Genomic DNA, 17,289 nt, shown 5'->3' on the forward strand with positions numbered 1-17,289 from the left:
GCTATCGGAATAATTTTACAAATTGACTAAAACAACAAACTAATGGAAATATGTAAAGGAACCGCTTAACCTTATCATAATGGTAACTTTTGATCTTCAAGTGTGTTAAGTTCTAACGAACCAAAGAATGATAAAAATGTTTTTTTTATAAAAATAAATTGTAAAATCAACATTGATATTATGAAATTTGTCTAATAATAGCGGAAAACGCAGAAATATGTATTTTAAAATAAATTTTTTCCAACGAATGAAAGAATGATAAAAATGTTTGTTTTTCCAGTAAAAACGTAAATTCAATCTGAGAATATTGTAAAATTTGTCAAAGTTATAATCCAAAATACCGAAATAACGGTTTGACATCAAATTTTTAGAAAATTACGATTTAACATTTTAAAATTGCATTTTTAGTAAAAAAGCTAAATTCGAATTTTACTACAAAATGTAATATTTACCTTTAATATTATATCAAAACGTAAAATTCTACAGGAATTTTTTTTGTAAAATCAGAAAATTTTACAGGAAATTTTTAGAAAAAAAAAAATTAAAAAAATATGTAAATTCAATCCTAATACTAAGAAATTTGCCAAAAAAAGTTACCGAAAATGACAAAACGTTTAGGCGTTCCAGACACGAAACCGAAGTATACACCACAGTTTTTGTCAAAAATAGAAAAAATCACATTTTTGTGGTAAAAAAAGAAACAAAAATCCACGAACTCGAAGTTTAGCAGCTAAATTTATCATTAAGTTTACAAAATCCTTAAAGATCTTTAAAATCTGCCTAAAATTGCAGATTGATGGCGCCAAAATTTGTCGTCTACAGACAGTTCACCCAAATATTGTCTGCAGTCGCGACATATTGAAAACAAACATAAAAGTTCGGAAACGAAATTCTACAAAGAAAACGATGTTATTTTTATCGCCGATTTAAAAAACTAAAAACACATTTTTTCAGTTTTTTTCACCTATTTTGTTTCTGCACGTTTATTTAAAATTAACGCTGGTACATTTGTCAGTAACCCTGGCCTCCTTCAGTTAGTGCGTTCAGCATCACAATGTCAGCGTAAGCGAGTAGAACATTTCGGCTTCTAACCTCGGGTCAAAGGTCATATTCGGGATGCAATAAATTGGGTTGGCAATGCCGAAATAGAAAGTGACCGATCTTTCCAAAACCGGTTTAACGACATCTTAAACCAAGATAACCGCTGGTGTTTTACAGTTGTTTTTATTTTTTGTTATTATACGACCTCTAACCTATAACTTATGACCAGTTAGTCCAGGAAGTTATTGTTTCCTGGAACAATACCGGAAGTATGCAATCTGCGGGACAGGCGCCAAGTCGTGTTTAAACTTTGACCTCTAGTTAACATAAAGAATATCTTTGTTTATACGACGCTTTTTTGACGTATCCCACTTCGAACGAAGCACAAACAACAACTGATAGTAAAAAGCTACTACAAATTCAAGAACAAGAAACTTTCCTGCTGGGCATTGCCTAACCAATTCATAACACCATGAGTGAAGTGGTCAGCGTCGGATTTGATTTAAATTGAGATCTGAAACAGCTGATTTCATGGTTGAATGATTTTTGGACATAATTGTTTTCATTGTGGTTGTTAGTGCATTTACGACACACACACACACACGACAGAAATTTCTTCACGCACAATTGATATACCATGAAAAATTAATAATGCAATTTGATAGGTAATGAGTTTTGTACGCGTTTTGCCTAAAGGCTAACTCGGGACAAAATGGCCAGAATTTAGACACGCATCAGTGATATGATATAAAAATTAGCTGCGGAAAATGTGATTTTTACTGGATCTCATAATTTACTCTAAATGTTGCTGGCCAAAGTAATAATCTGAGCCTAAATACCTATTTGCCAGACTTGCAGAGTTTCAATAGTCAGAATTCAAAAGTTTCTACTAAATCTTAAAATGTATCCACGATCAAAGGAAATGGCGTATATTCTCACTTGTTTAAAAAATGATTACAATTGAACAGATCCGCCTATATATCTGTGTATTTAAGCGAATTTAGCGAAATTTTTCAATTTGAAAATAGAAAACATTTTAATTTTAGTAGAAAACGTGGATTGACAAAATTTGTTAATAATGGAAAAAAGTAACATTTTGAGGTTTTTAGAACGAATTTATGAATCGCTTTGCTATATTGTTGTTCCTGATAAAAAAAAAACGCTTTTTTTCCGTAACTAAGAACTATTCAATATTAAATTTCCAGTACTTTAAACCGAGGAAATCTCTAAATAACCATTTTTTTACTATATTTTTTCTGTACATATTTAATTTAAAATTTAGCTGTTTAATTTTAATTCATGGGAACAATTTTATCTAATATATGGGAACACTTTGTATGACATTCATTCGCCAAAATTTGTTCTGTTATTATACTTAACTACAGGGTAACACTTCACATGACATATGGGAACACTTTATAGGAAGTACAGAAACACTTTTTTTATATTGAACACTTCATTATGGCATACGGGAACATTTTGATATGATATTCGGCCTCAGTGTCCATGACATACCGGAGCCTTTAATATGATATTCGGCCTTAGTGCCCATGACATATTGGAACATTTTGATACAATATTCGACCTTGGTGACTCTATATTTAGCTCTCTTATTTAGAAAACCGAAAGATTTAAATCACAATTATGGCGTCGCGTGTGCGATCGTTCATAGCGATAAATCAAAGATTACAAATGACAGTTTTGTCTGTTTATATGTTTTATTGTTTTGTGTAAACAACGCCGGCACCGCTTTGGCGAGAGGCAAATCAGACAATATGGCGCGCGCTCAGTCGAGAAATAAGTATGAGTTTAACTTTATTTTGACTCCATAATCAGCATAAAAGACAATAAAATAATTGATAAAGCAAAATAAATAAAACTGATTGAAGAATCAGGAAAGAAGAGATAAAAAACATCGGAAAAATATGTTTATTGCTGATGACGAATCCACTGGCATTTACTAACGCATTCATCGCTATAAATCTATATAGTTTGTCTTGGTATTTCAGCGTCAGTCTTCAGGGCCGTATCCAGTCTGCCTTCACGTGTGCCTTCTTACGTGGCAGCAACACAGAGCGATAACATATTCGCCAAAAAGCTGAAAATTTAACTAAACAACTAAACACTACTTTTTCGTTGTTCAGGATCAGAAAGTCCAGTGCAAATTCAGATGCGATAAAGATCCGGTTTGTGCGTCTCCGGTGAACAAAGATGGAGAATGTTGCCCCGTTTGCAAAGGTAGGCTCTAATTGTTTTCTGTGCTTAGTAATGAAGTGTTTCTCATGGTTTCCTTTTTATAAATATTTTTCTGTTTGCCTATTTTTGAGCGATGTTACTCAACCTTTATCAATTTATTTCTTCCTTTCTTCCTTTGCCTATTTTAGATCCCTTTATTCCTCAAGTTCTCGAAAAGTATTAAAGAGATTCATGGACAGGACCGTAGCCAGCGGGCAGAGTGGGTCGGGGTGGAGTGTCGCCCCACCCCCTTTTCAAAACGTTAAAAAAAAACATTTTTTCTGTATCCTACATATCAATTTTCGTAGCTTGAAAGGCTTTTATGGACCCTCAAGACTTGAGTACCCACCCGGAAAACCGCTAGCTGATACACGGTTTACCATGGCAATTATAAATTCCATACCCCCACCACGGAAAATGTCTGGCTATGCTTCTGTTTCTGATTCTTTTCCTTGTTGGATCAGCTTGTACCATCACGAATAAACAGAAATACGTATTCAAACATACTGTAATGACATTCTGGGCAATCCTAAGCAATTATAAGTTGTACAACTATGTTTCCAGAATGTTACTACAGACGGAAAACCTTTCAAACCTCAACAGAGTGGATTGAGGGAGAGAAGAACCCGTGTGAGAGGCTTTTTTGTAGAGTGAGTTATTTTAGTTGGAGCATTGTTTTTGTAAACCAAATACTTTGTGCAAAGCCGCCGCCCCTAATGCAACAATGTGAGATTTGGGAAGAACACGCCCGACACATATTTGAATAAAAAATTAGTAATAAGCAAGTTAGGGTTAGGATGATTTAAAAATATGAATTTCCAGCGCAATCTGCGTCCTTAACCCTAACTGAATAATTACTAGTTTTCTTATTTTACTTGGTGGCGGGGATGTTTTTCCTTCGGGGGTTTCGTACGAAAGATTCTTACTAACTACATCGCGACACTCGTGATTAGGTCTAACAGTAACTATATTGTTAAATGATGTTATCCCGATTGGTTCTCAGGAGCGTAGACAGGGGGGGGGGGGGGAGTAAAAAATCCGTTTCAAAATGTGTGAATAAAAAGACCGGCTGGCTAATACGAGTAAACTTATCAAAATTAGAAAATTCAGAACCAATCTTTTTTTTTTTAATTGGCCTACGCCCGCTTTGGTACCCATAAAAGACCAATGTCCATGGCTTCTAAAGAACCACCCAAATGAAAAAAAAGAAGAATAGCTTCCATGGTGGTCTGTTGTAAAACGCCATTTAACTCGCCTCCAATCAAATCTGTCATAAACATCCTGTTACTCATCCTAATAGGCAAACACTGTTAAAAATATGCAGAATATTAAGTAACATCTTCTGTCAACAAAAAGTACGGTAAAAAGGCGAATATTTTAGAATAGCAGGCTACAGGGCTCAAGTTCAACCTTTATTTATACCACCACATCCGAAGTGCAGGCCCTGTTGCCCATCAACGGGCGGAATTCAAAGTCGCAATTTCGAGTATTCGATTAGGAACTCTTCTGTTTTCTTATATTCATAAAATTGATAAAGATACGCAAGGGTTTGGAGCACATTGATTTCCACACACTCATCCTGTAGGGAGTGAACACAGCCCTACCCCCTAAAATTTCAAGCACAGCTTCAATTTAGAGGCTTTGGGACGCAATTCAATTCTCAGCGTAAATAGAATTGTATTTGAATATACACAAAGTAGGTGCAGATGATGATTCAACCACACACCACATTTTATTAAGTTACTAGTTCTATCACTGATACGAAAATATCTACCATCCATTTGGCACATGCACGCCTTTTTAATAGACTGTTAACAAGGTTGAGTATATTCACTGCTTCTGTAGGTATATTCGATTTTTTATCACCATTGGAATTCTCAAGTTTCGACTCCAGCAAAAACTACGGAGTTGTTGCCTAACTTAGACTGTACTGGCCTGTTCTGAACCTCTACTATTATGCCAATGTCCACCCATAAATTTGTTCAATATTTAGTCGGAAAACTAACTATTTCCTATTTCACCACAGGACGGTATAATCACTCGTGCAAAACTACAATGTCACACAACCTGTAAAGACCCTCTACCTCCATCTCCCGGACAGTGTTGCCCATCTTGTCAAGGTGACTATATATTTAGTTCAATTTTTTAATTCATTAATCAAATGCATGTTCTGGAATGAAGAAACGGCAAACTATCCCCGTATTCGACCGAGACTGGTGGTCGGACGCAACTGGTTGTAAAATGCTTGAAACCTTTCGTGGGGTCAGAGTCGAAGTTTTTAGACATAACACGAGAGCCCAAATATATACCCCAAAAATATAAAGTATAGTATTTATAGTGTTGTTTTAATTGGTAGATTCCAATTTCCATTATGTTCAAACAATTCATATACAACAAAGTGAGAACACTCTGTGAAATAACCTCATCAAGCAATGAAAGTAGGAAGAACAGGGAGTTTCCTTGTAAAGAGAAGAGGAAAATCATTTTTGCGCCAAGCATTGTGGCCTTCCTCCAACTGCTCTGTGCCCACTCCCTTGGAGAGACCCTTGGTGGTTAGGAACCGCTGGTATATGACTCAATTGTTCCAGCAGCTTGTCACAACAACAACACACACTTGGCAAAATGATTGGAATTCGTGCCCAAAAAATATCACAATGCAGATTAGAGTTCCGATTACTTACGTCTGGGTGGTAAATTTAATAATGCAAGCCAGTTTTTGTCTCTAACTATATCAACAAGAGAAGCGTAAAAGTCATATAAAACAAAATTATTGAAAGATTGCTATTCGATTTATACAAAATTTTGGTGCCATTTTGTTTTTGCACCGTCACTTTTTGTATATTTCATACCAAGCTCCATTCACTAATGCAAAAATGTGAAATTTGAGAAAAATGTATTTCAAACTTTATTTTTCTTTTCAGGCTGTCTTTATCAAGGCGCAGCATACAGAGAAGGGGAGACTTTTCAGCTACCTCAAGATATGTGCGCAAGGTGTACATGTACGGTGAGATTTTTGGGCACAAATTTTACATATAAATTGTTTTTTCTGGGGTTGTTGTCAAAATCGCCTTCTCTACTAATATTAAATTAGTTGTTAATTTGTTTTAGTTTTGAATTCCTATTCTTGACAGTTAGGAAGCTATTGCTTTTATTTTTATGTTTTCAAAATTTCTATTCCATTTGTCGTTTATTTTATTTTTTTAACATTTTTACATTTGATCTTTACGTCTATATATATATGAGCCTGTTGTCTGATACAATTTGGTCAAAACAAGGCGATTACCGCAAAAATAAAGCAAATTCAACTCTGAGCAAAAGAAATGTTTGGCTAAAGTATTTTTCAAACAAAGTTCGATTCATTTTCAGACAAATTCACGAAGGATTGTAACTTTCGACTTTAAAAATACCTCCCAAGTCTTCACCACGCCTTTATACATAATGCCTTTATTTATTTACAACCGCTGGCATTTACAAAGTAAAACCGCATTTTATGGCAATTATTTGTGCTATGTTAGTCTATAAATTATATTGCCAGGCTTCTAAAAAAGATGCCGCCCTTCTTAACTAAATAATATATAGCGCACCCTTTATACAAATAAAGAATACTCTCCGGGACTATGCGGCGCGTAATGAAGGGTTATGTTTGTATATAGTTACAGTACAGTGGTCACCCGTAACCTTGTTCAAATATGAGTCTCCTTTACTCCTGAGTGAATGCCCGTAACTTTGCTAAAATATGAGTCTTCTTTACTTCCATGTGAGTAATCGTAACTTTGCTCAGAGATGAGGCTTCTTGCTACTGAGTGAGTGCCCGTAACTCTTTTCAGTGATGAGTCTTCTTTACTTCTGAGTGAATGCCCATAACTTTGCTCAGAAATGAGTCTCCTTTACTCCTGAGTGAGTGACCGTAACTTTGTTGGGAGACGAGTCTCCTTTACTTCTGAATGATTGTCCGTAAGTTTGCTCGCAGATGAGTCTCCTTTAATTCTGTGTGAGTACTTGTAACTTTGCTCAGAGATGAGTCTCTTTTACTTCTGTGTGGGTGCGCATGGTGCACCGCAATGAACCTATATGATTCCAGCGGTCGATCGCCAGTTTTCTTCGAGATGATTACCCTTCATTAATGCGTGAATGCGCGTAGCTTTTTGCGTTTGGTTGACATTGTATATGACTTTACTCAGAGATCAGTCACCTCCCCCATATACCTGACAGAATGATTTATTTTTACCTTCTTTTCTTGGGTGATATTTGATACTCTACCCATATATATAAACACTATAAATGTACCTTTACAGAACGGTACCATCAGCTGCTCAAAAGATCCTTGTCCTGTATTGGCTTGCAAGAGAGAAGACTACAGTATGAGAGAGGATGGCTGCTGTTTGGAGTGTGTAGGTACTTGCAATGTACTCGAATCAAAGTATGTTTTACTTTTGTGAGTGCGATGGCCATTGCAGTGATTCTCAGCCTTTTTTGTTAAAATTTGACGCTTCCGATGTATGTGCACCAAGATGGCACACAACCTGATTACCCTAACCTGGTACACATACTTTGTTCAGGTTGTGCGCCATCTTGGTGTACATACTACGCGAGCACCTGAAATACTCTCTTGGCCTATTTTAAGCTTCTAATTACTAACACCCCAAGTGAACGGACACAAAATAATTGTTGGATAATGATTCGTGGACTAGTGCAAGGGTTCGCAAACTTCCGATGTTTTGGTGCTCGTAAAGAGGTTGACTATTATTAATGGAGCACAATGAATTTATAAAAGTGGAAAAAAAAAATAAAAATAAAACGGTACTCCTGAAGTATGCGCACCAAGATGTCGCATAACCTGAACCCTGGTATACAACCTAAGTTCAGGTTGTGCGCCATCTTGGTGCGCATACTTCAGGAGGTCAAAAAAACATTGTTACTTACCGATTAATATTCCTGGGTGGATTAAAATTGTGTTATTTACTGATTTATTTGCTTTGTATTAAATATTCAATATTTCAATTAAGTAAATAAATTCCTAGCGGAGCCTCTGTAGATGTTTTTTCACCGAGCACGGGGCTCCGTATGGGGCACTTTGAGAACTTACAGACAAGTGAAACGCAATTGAAGGTCGTTACTGCGACAAAAGAAAAACCGTCAAAAAATCATTAAAACGTGTCAAACGTTAAAACGTTGCCCAAACTCGCAAAAACAGTGAAAAACCGTCGAGTAAAATTCTTACTGACTAAAACAGTTTTATTACTAACAGAAAAATCGTCATAAACCAAACCTTGCCAAAACGTGCAAAAACAATGAAAACTCGTCAAATACCACTAGAATCTTGCACAAACTCGCAAAAACAGTGAAAAAAGGGTCAAAAACCACCAGAAACTTTGTCAAAACGCGCAAAAACAGTGAAAAACCGTAAAAATCGTCACTTTGAGAACTTATGAACTAGTGAAACGCAATAGGTAATTGTTCCTGCTGCAAAAAGGAATGAATTGGGTAAAGATCTGACTAAATAAAACTGTTTTATTACTGACAGCAAGACCGTCAAAAATCACTAGAAACTTTGCTAAAACGTGCAAAAACAGTAATAAACCGTCAAAAACCACTGAAAATCTTGCCAAAACGTGCAAAAACAGTGAAAAACGGTCAAAACCGTCATTTTGAAATTATAGGGACTAGTGATACGCAATTGTAGGGCGTTCGAGTAAAAATCCTACTAAATAAGCCTATTTTAATACTGACAGGTCACCGAATCCAACCCGAACTTGATGGAGGGAGATGTCGAATGCCGGAACGAATTCTACTTCCCGACGAAGCGGTTAGTGAGGATGAATGTACGCGATGTAGATGCAAGGCAAGTAATTTGTCCTTCTTCTTATTGGATTTGTTTTTCATCCTCAATGCTTCTTTTTTATCTCTCTCTCCCATTTTCTTACTATCTCTCTCTGTAACAATCTTTTCTCACCCTTTCTCTTTTTTTTGCTCTTCTCTTTACTCCTATTTTCTCTCGTATTCTCTTCTTGTATCTTTCTGATGTGGCAATGCTTTCTAAATTTATTTACACCCTGTTTGAGGTAGTGGGGGGTAAAAATTGAAGCCGAGATGTATGTTATCATAGCTAAGTTAACGTTTTTATCTTTTGCTTTCGCAGAATGGCACTCTGATTTGCGACACGAAAACTTGCCCTATATCTCTGAGATGTCCAATGACAGAGTGGGTTTACAGACCTGGGGAATGCTGCCCTCTCTGTCCTGAGGATGTGCCGAGGAAATGCGTGGATTCGAAAGGAAGAACAAGAAAGGTGGGTGTCTAAGACACAAGTTTATATGAATTCCATCTCTTCCCCGCGATAAATAAATTCTATCGCAATTTTTTTTAGACTAGACCAGACCATCAGCTCCCCGGGAAACACATATTTACGCCAAGTTCTCTTCTCTCGTGGGATAGATAGATAATTTTACCCCGGCGCTACTAAAACTAAATAGAAATTTTTGATAGTAGTGGGATAAAACGTAAACTATATCCCAGGCATATTTGAACCAGGTCTTAGCTTCTAAGAAGCCACGGGAGGATTCTCTGGGTGTCACGTGAAATGGTTTTTACAAGTACCTTTTGCGAAGACAGCATTGATTTAAAAAAATATGATAATGATATAATCAATTCTTGTCTTTAATGCATTTATTCTCTCACTCCCGCTTATTGACTTCATATTATTACTCAAGGCTCCGGATATGTTTCAAAGTCTTTTATATCCAAATATCAACAGATAGTTTTATATGACATCATGGTGTTCGTGACGTTATTATCAAGAAAAATATCCCACCCCCCACTCTTTCTTCAAAAAGTATTGTAACGAACTGACACATTTTACTTCCAGCATGGAGCTACGTGGCAAGAGGGGCGTGACTATTGTCGAAACTGCCTATGCGTGAACGCGTCAATCACATGTGAAATCAACCGTTGCCAAGATGAACCTAAAACGTGCCCTGAAGTAAGAACAAATGTATTATTTTATTTTTACTAATATTTTACATGAAGCAATAAATTGCAGCACTAGTAGTTGTTTAGTGAGAGGGGAATATACTGACCAGTCACGCTTGAATAATTCGCTCTGGTACAGATGTCAGAATAACTTCCTATTCTAAAGTGTGGTTAACTAATGAAAGGATGTGATGTTGTATAAAATTTAGCGATTATTCACGTGATTAATAAGTATTAATAGATTTATTTTTTTTCATATTTCAGGGCAAGACACTGGAACTTGTTCCTGGGAACTGCTGCAAGATGTGCATAGATGGTAAAAATCCATGTTTGAAGCTTTTAGGTTCAAGGAAATCAAACTGAAAAGGCACCGAAACGTAGTATGTGTACCAGGTTAGGGTTAGACCATAATTTCAGGTACAAATACTACGAGAGTCACTTGGCTAGTCCCCGAACTCGTGATAGAACTAAAATAAGAAAAATTGGAATAAAATTATGGCCTAACCCTAACCTGATACACATACTACGTTCTGGTTTCCGCAATCTTGGTTCACATACTTCGAGAGTACCACTAAAAAACGTCAAAACCAGACCCAATTTTACCATTGACCCGATTCAAAATTAAGTTCTTATTTGAATACAGAAGAATTTAAACATTCAAGTTAATATTAAGCTGAAATCATTAGGTTATTCTAATTCAATTTTGCTTCTATTTCTTACTCGACGTGAAGAGAAAGCTTTTCAATTTACTATAGAGTATGGGTAACATTCATATTTTTTCTTCCTCAGAACCAGGAGTTTGTGCCGTGTTTGGAGACCCGCACTACAGAACATTCGATGGAAGGCCGTTCAATTATCAAGGAGATTGCCGGTAAGTGTTTGTGTTAGCCTAGCGTTGACCTCAACTGGCGCAGGTGCGTAGCCAGGGAGCGTCCCTACTGCAAGAACATGAATTACATTCAACGTGTGACCCCGCCAAATTGACCGGTTTGCCGTTCCCATACCTAGTTGCAAATGTATTTATGAACTTAAATAAGATATCGCCAAATTTCATTGAAAACATTCAACCCTTAACTATACAAAAGATTCCGGTTAACCGTTTTCAGTTTTATAGTTTTTTTTATTTCACAGATATGTCATCGCTAAAGACTGCAAGAGCATGAATTTCTCCGTAGTTGTGGAAAACGACGCCAAGACTTCGAGATCTTTTGCCTGGACGAAAGCGGTTTATATGACACTTATGGGGTCCGGTAAGAATTGCTTCATTATTGGACACATAGTGGACATAGCGATCGTTCCAATAATATGTTGTTGTTCTTGTTCTTGTTCTTTGACACTTTTTTGGACATCCAGTAGAAAATCTAAAAAGTCGCTTTTCTCTTTGATTACTGGACCAATTGATTTGAAATTTTCAGTAGTTGAAGATGGAATTTTTTTCTAGAAGGCTGTTACTTTTATTTATTTCTAAATTTTGTATGAATTCTATTAAATATGATATTTCGTGCAAAATTCCTCTGTATTTTTTTATCCATGAGAACACGGATTATAGTCCGCGTGAAAACTGACTGTACGTTTTGATTCTGCAAAATTCCTGCTAATGAAAATCTAGAATTTTCTTGATGGTTCCGGTAGCATCAAAGGTACCGGTAAGGACTGATTCGCTCTCGTCTGCGTGTCCATATATTTGAGCGTTGCTCTCTTGTTTGCTTGTCTGAACGAGGTCGTTTGAATCCTGGTTTTTGGCAGTGGATAATTTGGGTATCAAAATCCTGATACGTCACTACTGATGACGTCATTTGTTTAGTAAAATAATGCATTAGATACTCGAAGTGTCTCTTATGGGGTCCGGCAAGACTAGACCTCTATATAATTCCTTTTATTTAAAAATATAAAATGATATTCACCGTGTTTTTATGCGTTCAAAACGTACTTTCACGACAAAGTTTTATTTCCAAAATTAGAAATTGGTGTATAAAATAATATAATTCAAAATGTAAGCGTAAATAGGGTAAATAAAAAACGTAATGTTCAATTTATTATTTAGCACTGCCACCCCGAAAAGGGCGCTGTACAAGTAGTTACCAGAAATTTGAAAGGCGCTTGAATGATTGGAATCTTTCCATTCCAGTACAGCTTGCGCTACTCGATTGTTTTTATCGGTTTACGAAACTTCAAAATTGCCATGTTCCGATCAGAAACTTTTTTAACAATCTTGCAAACAAATATTCAAATGGATTAGTTCGCTGACAAGCGCCAATCAAGACATGAATACCTATCGCGCACTCTCCGCAGGAAACACGAAACACGCAGTCCGCAGAAATGAGTGCTTGAAATTCTGAGGCATACAAATTTAAGATTTAATTTTTAAATATTTTCAGGCAGCAATGGCGAAACTACAGTCTCTCTTCATCAGCGATTAGTTACCAAAGTGAATGATCGAAAAGTATCCTTGCCTTACATATCAAGGGCAGTCTACATCACTATGGAGCGATACATCGTCAAAGTTCGGACAAAAACTGGCGTTTCTCTGAACTGGGATGGTGATAGCTTCTTAGAGGTGACTATATTTATGACGTCATTATACATTATTGCGTCATGAAAATGTGTAACCATTGAAAAATTCATATAACCATTGTGATGTCATATTATATCATATAGACTTTGGTCTCATTAGATGTTCATACCAGTAATCATACCAAGCTTTTCAAAATGTATGACATCATCTAAAAGTATTTGTTACGTCATTATTACGTCATACCTAGAAGTAGTCATCAAATACTATTACGTCATTATTCTAGATCGGAGCAACCAGTGCATATAAAGGCCTTCTTTGCGGATTATGCGGCAATTATAACGGCTTTCCAAGAGATGATTTTATTGGTGGAGACGGGTCGTTCAAAGTTGATGAAAATTCTTTTGCTGAATCGTGGAAATCTGAGACTGGAAGATGTTCAAGACCGGATTATAGTAAAGGGTTGGTGAGAACAATCTATTGAGTTATTAACGCCCTCTTTGACCCGCATTCGGCGTTATAAGACTACTTTTCCCCGTACCAAATGCGCGAATATAACACGGGGAGTCTCGGTAAAACGGCATTATTGAAGTGTCTCATTATTAAAGTACGGCTCAATATGTATTTACTGAGGACTGAGATGTTCATGCATGGGCCACAGACATGTAGAAATCAACTATTTTTCGGCGGACCGTAATCTCCCGGTGAAATATTCTTGTGAAGCTTGGCTTGGAGTTTTAATTTGATATCTGTATCATGCGATGCCAAAATTGCTAGGTTTGACGCATCGGGAAAATACTGCTAAATTGACCATGGAAACGGAAACACAAGCGTATTTTGTTGATCTCACGTTCAGGGTCACAGCCAGAAATTTTAAAATCCGGGGAGGGGGGGGGTCTGAAATTTTTGTTTGCCAAGTTAGATCAAAACAGCTAGCGGGTCTGGCCGGACGCCGGAAAACATGTCTAAAAAACGTTTTATGCTACGAAAAATTGCTATATATGATACAGATACGTTATGGACGTAGTAGTTCATGTGATAAATATAAAAAAAAAATTTCCCTAGAGCCCATATTACTAGGCGATTGATCCATCGTGCTTGGTGTTTCGAACACACGTGCAATCGCACCTTTGATTACATTCTCTGGTTTGCGGGTTTAATCTTATGAGGTAAATTTATGTGCGAGAAGATTGCTGGACTCCTCGCCTTCATATGTGGCAACGCTGGTTGGTTACGACTCCTTACACTATCAAATCCATGCACCTAATACAGACAACTAGTTAACTATTCTTTACGATTCAACTATTCCATGCATGTAACCGGCATAGTACATCATATGATAAGCGCCTCGTCGACTTTCTCCTCATATGACAATCTTATCTTACTTTTTTCGAATTAGAAAGTCTTTTTGTACATTAGTTCAATTAAATATTTCAATTTTTTAGACCCAGTGAACCGTGCAGTCAGAGCATTATGATGAAACTCGAAGCAAAGAAAAAATGTCAAGTTTTCAAATCAGAGGCTTTCAGAGGATGCTACGATAAAGTGGACCCGCGGGATTATTACAGGTCAATAGACTTTATTATTGTACACAAAGTACAAAAATGAATCATTTTGTTAAGTTATTGTTGATGCGTTAATTCGCTTTACTTGGCTTTACATAACTTGACAATGGTTGGAACTTCTAGGAAGCTATTACATTCATTTTCCCAATTAACTCCGAGTTTAATTGGACTCAATTTATTAACCAGAAGTTCGCTGATTGCACGCTGTATACCGCGACATTCGGACACTCAATATTTTGATATGGTTACATTCCAACATTCAGATATTCCGACATCCCAACTTTATGACCGGTAATTCGAAATTTCGACATTTCGCATCGCCTAATTCCGATTTTCCGATATTTCGACATTCCGAATCGTTGATATTACGATATTCGTTATTCTATATTGCGTAATTCGACATTTAACTCATTGGCATCAGGACATTTTGAAATCCGGACATGGCGACACCACGACATCCCGACATTGCGGCACCCCAACAATCTTTTCCCCATCACAAATAAACCTTGAATACTGTTATAGGTCCTGTCTCACAGACACATGCGAATGCCCGCCGAATCACAAATGTTCCTGCGAATCCATCCTTGCCTATACTTCAGCGTGTGAGCGAAAAGGAGTCGTCGTGAAATGGGATAGACCAATGTATTGCAGAAGTAAGTGTTTGAATATATTTATGAATATTAGGAGTTTTGCGGACTCAACTTAATTAAGAAAGTTTGCTCAAACAAGATTACGACTTTATGTTCATTAGCCAACGATAAATACCGATGGGCACGAGACTTGAGGCAGTTCTGACGTGAAAACGGCACTTACTCAACACGTAACAAAAGTCTTGAAAATTAATTTTCGGCATAAGAGTTTCATCAGATGCCCTGGTAGTTAACGATTTGGCACTTTTTCATCCACTGTTTCTTTATCTTTGCTTTTGTGTTGGTAAATCCATATGTAATTACTACAATGATACTGTAGTAGGAATTAAAACGGCTCAGCTGAGTGGCTTCACTTACTCTTGTTGTAAAAAATTTGAGGAACGTTTACTTTTTTAGACAAACCGCTACAGAATACAATTTGTAAAAGTGCGATTTGTGATTTTTGTCTTGTTTTGTTTCAACTAACAAATTTTATGTCACGTTCTAAACACGACAGACAAGGGACCTCCAAAAGTATGCGCACCAAGATGGCGCACAACCTGAACATAGTAAATGTGTACTGGTTAGGATTCAGGTTGTGAGACATCGACTTGAACCCATTATTACAATCTAGTATGAGGTAGGAGCCCCCAATTCATAATTCGTGAATCAAATCTAGTCACGGGTGATCTGTGTCCTAAGTCGAATTCGAATCTGAAGTCGAATCAAGTCTATGGCCTCGGACTTCCTCAACACTAGAAGCAATACGGCTCTTTGAGTTTAACTTTTTCAACATTTTCAGAAACTTGTAAACGAGGTAGACGTACGAAATTATTTTCGGCCTAAATGGGTTTCTCGAATTGCAATTTAAGGTTGAGTGTGAATGTTTGATGATTTCAGAATCGAATCGTATCGCGAATATTTGAAAGATATTTATTGGGACAGCTCCTCTAAGCATAAAAAATACTAAAAACATGAATCCATCTCTCAGACACGTTGCTCAGAGTTCACATTAAAAAACATGTTTCATCAATACCTCCCAAGAAAGAAAAGCGCATTGCAAAATATGGCTTCGATAAAAATATTGGCATTTGTGCGTCCAGATAAATAAAACGCGATTCAAAATTTCGTTTTGAACCGATTCGGGTAACTTACTATTTGGTTCGATTCAAATATGCGATTACAAATGCCCAGTTTTAATTGAAATACATCGTCGAAATTCAATTAATTAAATAACTTGGAATTAATTGTACAATCTTTTTATTATTTTCAGAAACCTGCAAACGGGGCAAAGTTTACTCTCAATGCGGTCCCGCGTGCAAGCCAACCTGCACGAATTATAAACGATCACACACACGGAACTGTTCTAAGATGTGCGTAGCTGGGTGTCACTGCCCCGCTGGATACGCCATACATCGGAAGAGATGTATTCGAATCAGCCAGTGTGAAAGCGCTCTTAGATCGGCAGAGTTGAGAGTAATTCATCGGTCTTTGAATTCAAGGCGACGAAGAAAGCGGACTCAAATTAAAATGAAAAATGACGTTTTTAAAGATAATCCCAATTTTAATGCAGAGACGTGATATTTTGACAAAAAAAAATGATTTAGTCAATTTTTTCAAATTTTTATGACTCAATCTACCTCTTTGAAAACGTTTTTCGTTTAATGTGCAGACTGGAAGTGTCGTCCAAGCTGGTTAGCGCACGGCTTATTCGGTGGCAGCATATTCAGTAGTGATGAATTCTTAAGAAATCTGTTCATCTTACCCAGGGGTATGCTACAGCCCGCGCCACAACCCAGCCCGCCAAGTCAATTATTGTGGTCAACACTCGGATTTTCAAGCTGCAAATAATTTTCTTTCAAAATGAATCTCACCGAAAACGTGACGTAGAGGTCTTCTGACCAACCAATTGCTGCATTAAGCCTATAAAATATGACTCTCAAAAATCCAAACACAAAATTTGTACTTCTGAAGTATGCGCATCAAGATGTCGCATAACCTGAAATACAACCTGGTACACAGCCTGAGTTCAGGTTGTGCGCCATCTTGGTGCGCATACTTCAGGAGTTCCCAAAATTTTCTTGAAAACTTGGCTCCCTCACTCTGATTAACGATCTGTAACCGGCCGATATGACTACAAGAAAGATTCATCTTAGGGGTGGGCAAGCACTTTCCTAAGTGGGCCACACTTACAGATAATAGGCTTGGTTCCTGGCCGGAAGGTCGAACCCAGTATGAATTTATGAATGTGGAACTTACATAGCGTCGATAACAATTACCTGAACACAGTATGTGTACCAGGTTAGGGTTCAGGTTGTGCGCCATCTTGGTGCGGATA

The 17,289-nt window shown here is 37.0% G+C and overlaps 1 protein-coding gene across 2 annotated transcripts in view; it reads left to right on the forward strand.

Annotated features, from left to right (window-relative positions):
* Positions 1–16,884, forward strand: part of LOC120330225 (BMP-binding endothelial regulator protein-like) — a 29,373-nt gene extending 12,489 nt beyond the window's left edge. Inside the window, exons 3-18 of one of the 2 annotated variants that reach the window (XM_078118587.1) lie at positions 3,186–3,279; positions 3,841–3,926; positions 5,303–5,396; positions 6,198–6,280; positions 7,572–7,671; positions 9,009–9,118; positions 9,416–9,565; positions 10,142–10,255; positions 10,510–10,561; positions 11,035–11,116; positions 11,377–11,495; positions 12,624–12,802; positions 13,044–13,219; positions 14,203–14,325; positions 14,845–14,975; positions 16,225–16,884. In XM_078118587.1, coding sequence (XP_077974713.1) covers positions 3,186–3,279; positions 3,841–3,926; positions 5,303–5,396; positions 6,198–6,280; positions 7,572–7,671; positions 9,009–9,118; positions 9,416–9,565; positions 10,142–10,255; positions 10,510–10,561; positions 11,035–11,116; positions 11,377–11,495; positions 12,624–12,802; positions 13,044–13,219; positions 14,203–14,325; positions 14,845–14,975; positions 16,225–16,532 — 2,001 coding nt within the window. In that variant the 3' untranslated portion in view covers positions 16,533–16,884. Of the gene's footprint in view, positions 1–3,185; positions 3,280–3,840; positions 3,927–5,302; positions 5,397–6,197; positions 6,281–7,571; positions 7,672–9,008; positions 9,119–9,415; positions 9,566–10,141; positions 10,256–10,509; positions 10,562–11,034; positions 11,117–11,376; positions 11,496–12,623; positions 12,803–13,043; positions 13,224–14,202; positions 14,326–14,844; positions 14,976–16,224 lie in introns of those variants that run through there. The other variant, XR_013479612.1, reaches the window with a different exon arrangement.
* Positions 16,885–17,289: the final 405 nt, after the last annotated feature.

Source organism: Styela clava, chromosome 12, assembly GCF_964204865.1.
Source record: "Styela clava chromosome 12, kaStyClav1.hap1.2, whole genome shotgun sequence".
NCBI lineage: Eukaryota > Metazoa > Chordata > Ascidiacea > Stolidobranchia > Styelidae > Styela > Styela clava.